This window comes from Anneissia japonica, unplaced genomic scaffold (assembly GCF_011630105.1).
Source record: "Anneissia japonica isolate Jap-2015-1 unplaced genomic scaffold, ASM1163010v1 scaffold3934_len446420_cov169, whole genome shotgun sequence".
Lineage (NCBI taxonomy): Eukaryota > Metazoa > Echinodermata > Crinoidea > Comatulida > Comatulidae > Anneissia > Anneissia japonica.
Genome location: NW_022723069.1, coordinates 204,420 through 205,990, shown reverse-complemented (window position 1 = coordinate 205,990; position 1,571 = coordinate 204,420). Strand labels below are relative to the sequence as shown.

Genomic DNA, 1,571 nt, shown 5'->3' with positions numbered 1-1,571 from the left:
GATGCATTTCTGTCACCCATTTTGCGAATCCGCTGTCTTGAAAACCGTGGATTATAAACTTTGTTGGGTTTGAAGGGTCAAAGTTTGAATTCAAAATCGAGTGTGACACGTTTCTGGATATGATTTCATTTTGAATAATATTCCGTCGGGTATGAAGGATGAATTGAGTTCCAACCTCTTCTCTGGACGATGGTAAGGAATTTATGGGACGAACGGGGAAGTCATAGAATGGATAGCCTTTTTCAAAACAACCGAGTTCGTCATAACAGGTGGTTCCTGTAAAATAATTATTTACTATAATTTGATAATGGAACTCGTGATATTAATGGATACCTTGTACCGTTGCCGCTTGGCACATCACAAATTTATTTAAGATAATTCGGTATAGTTAACTTCTTTCGGGATAGCTATCTATTTAATCATAATAAGATCTTAAATATTTTTACTTCACGTAGGCCTACACCATTTGTTATGAATATTTTATATAGACTTATTCTCTTTTCTAAGTACACTGCTTAATTTAGAGTAGAGTCACTAAAATTTGATGAACACTGAGAAAAGAAATAACTCTTACCTTTAACATAATTCAACGAGGACACGAAAGCCAAGAAACAAACAATTAAACCTAGCATGTTGTCTTTCGGTGGTGTTGTAGCCTAGAGTAGAGTGAGTTTACGCAAAACACATTTTACATTATATACGATTTTTATTACGTATTTACAGGCGATTACCTCAAAGTGATGCTTTTCTTATCAATTCAAACAGCTATTAATTGATAAAAATTTATTTTCAACCGGTTTCGAAGATGCATTTACAATCTTATGTCAATTTAACAACGAACGAAACAAACCAAAATTAGAAATGAGTTAAAAGCGTCAACAAACTGGAAGATTATTACTCCCGGAAATGTATCCAGTTTATTTGGCTATTTGTTGCGCTTATCAGATTCAGATCCATTGTAATTTCAATTTCTTAATCTATTAATTATGCATTAGTAACTCTTAGTAAGGGTGATTGCCCTGAGAGCATAGGGTAGGGGGAAGTTCTACGGATATACTGTACCTTCAGAAGCACTTATAAAGTATTGGTCAGGCAGGAGAGTCCACACCAACTCTCATCCCCACCATGGTTAGGGGTGAGGTTGCGATTTTTAAAAGAATTTAGCACTTCTTGACGCTCGGAATAGCACTCTCAAACTTAAAAAACGATTTTTGATGTATCATAATTTGACAATGTAAAATGTTGAAACATACGAAGCATTTCGATTTTTAGAAATCAAATATTATCACACCCGGGAATTTGTGACTGACGTTCAATTTTTTTTTAGAACACTCTGAAATTTCAAAAATTTGAAGTGTACAATTTGTAACATTTTAAAATATTTAAATATATGAAGCATTTAGAACTAGAAATAAAGTATGGGATTTCAGACTTACAGACAAGAGGCTATTTGACTGTTACTGACATTGGCTGTTGCAACAAGACTATTACTGTATTATCGTCGAAGAACACTGTACATATCAGTTAGCTAAACTTCGTGTCATCTATTGGCGGATCCAGGAATTCGAAAT

General features: G+C 34.1%; 1 protein-coding gene across 1 annotated transcript in view; it reads right to left on the bottom strand.

Annotated features, from left to right (window-relative positions):
- The window catches only part of LOC117112097 (pancreatic triacylglycerol lipase-like), a 7,733-nt gene extending 6,162 nt beyond the window's left edge, over positions 1-1,571 (bottom strand). Inside the window, exon 1 of the mRNA XM_033255146.1 lies at positions 575-1,571. Within this exon, the coding sequence (XP_033111037.1) occupies positions 575-583 (9 nt within the window). The 5' untranslated portion in view covers positions 584-1,571. The remainder of the gene's footprint in view (positions 1-574) is intronic.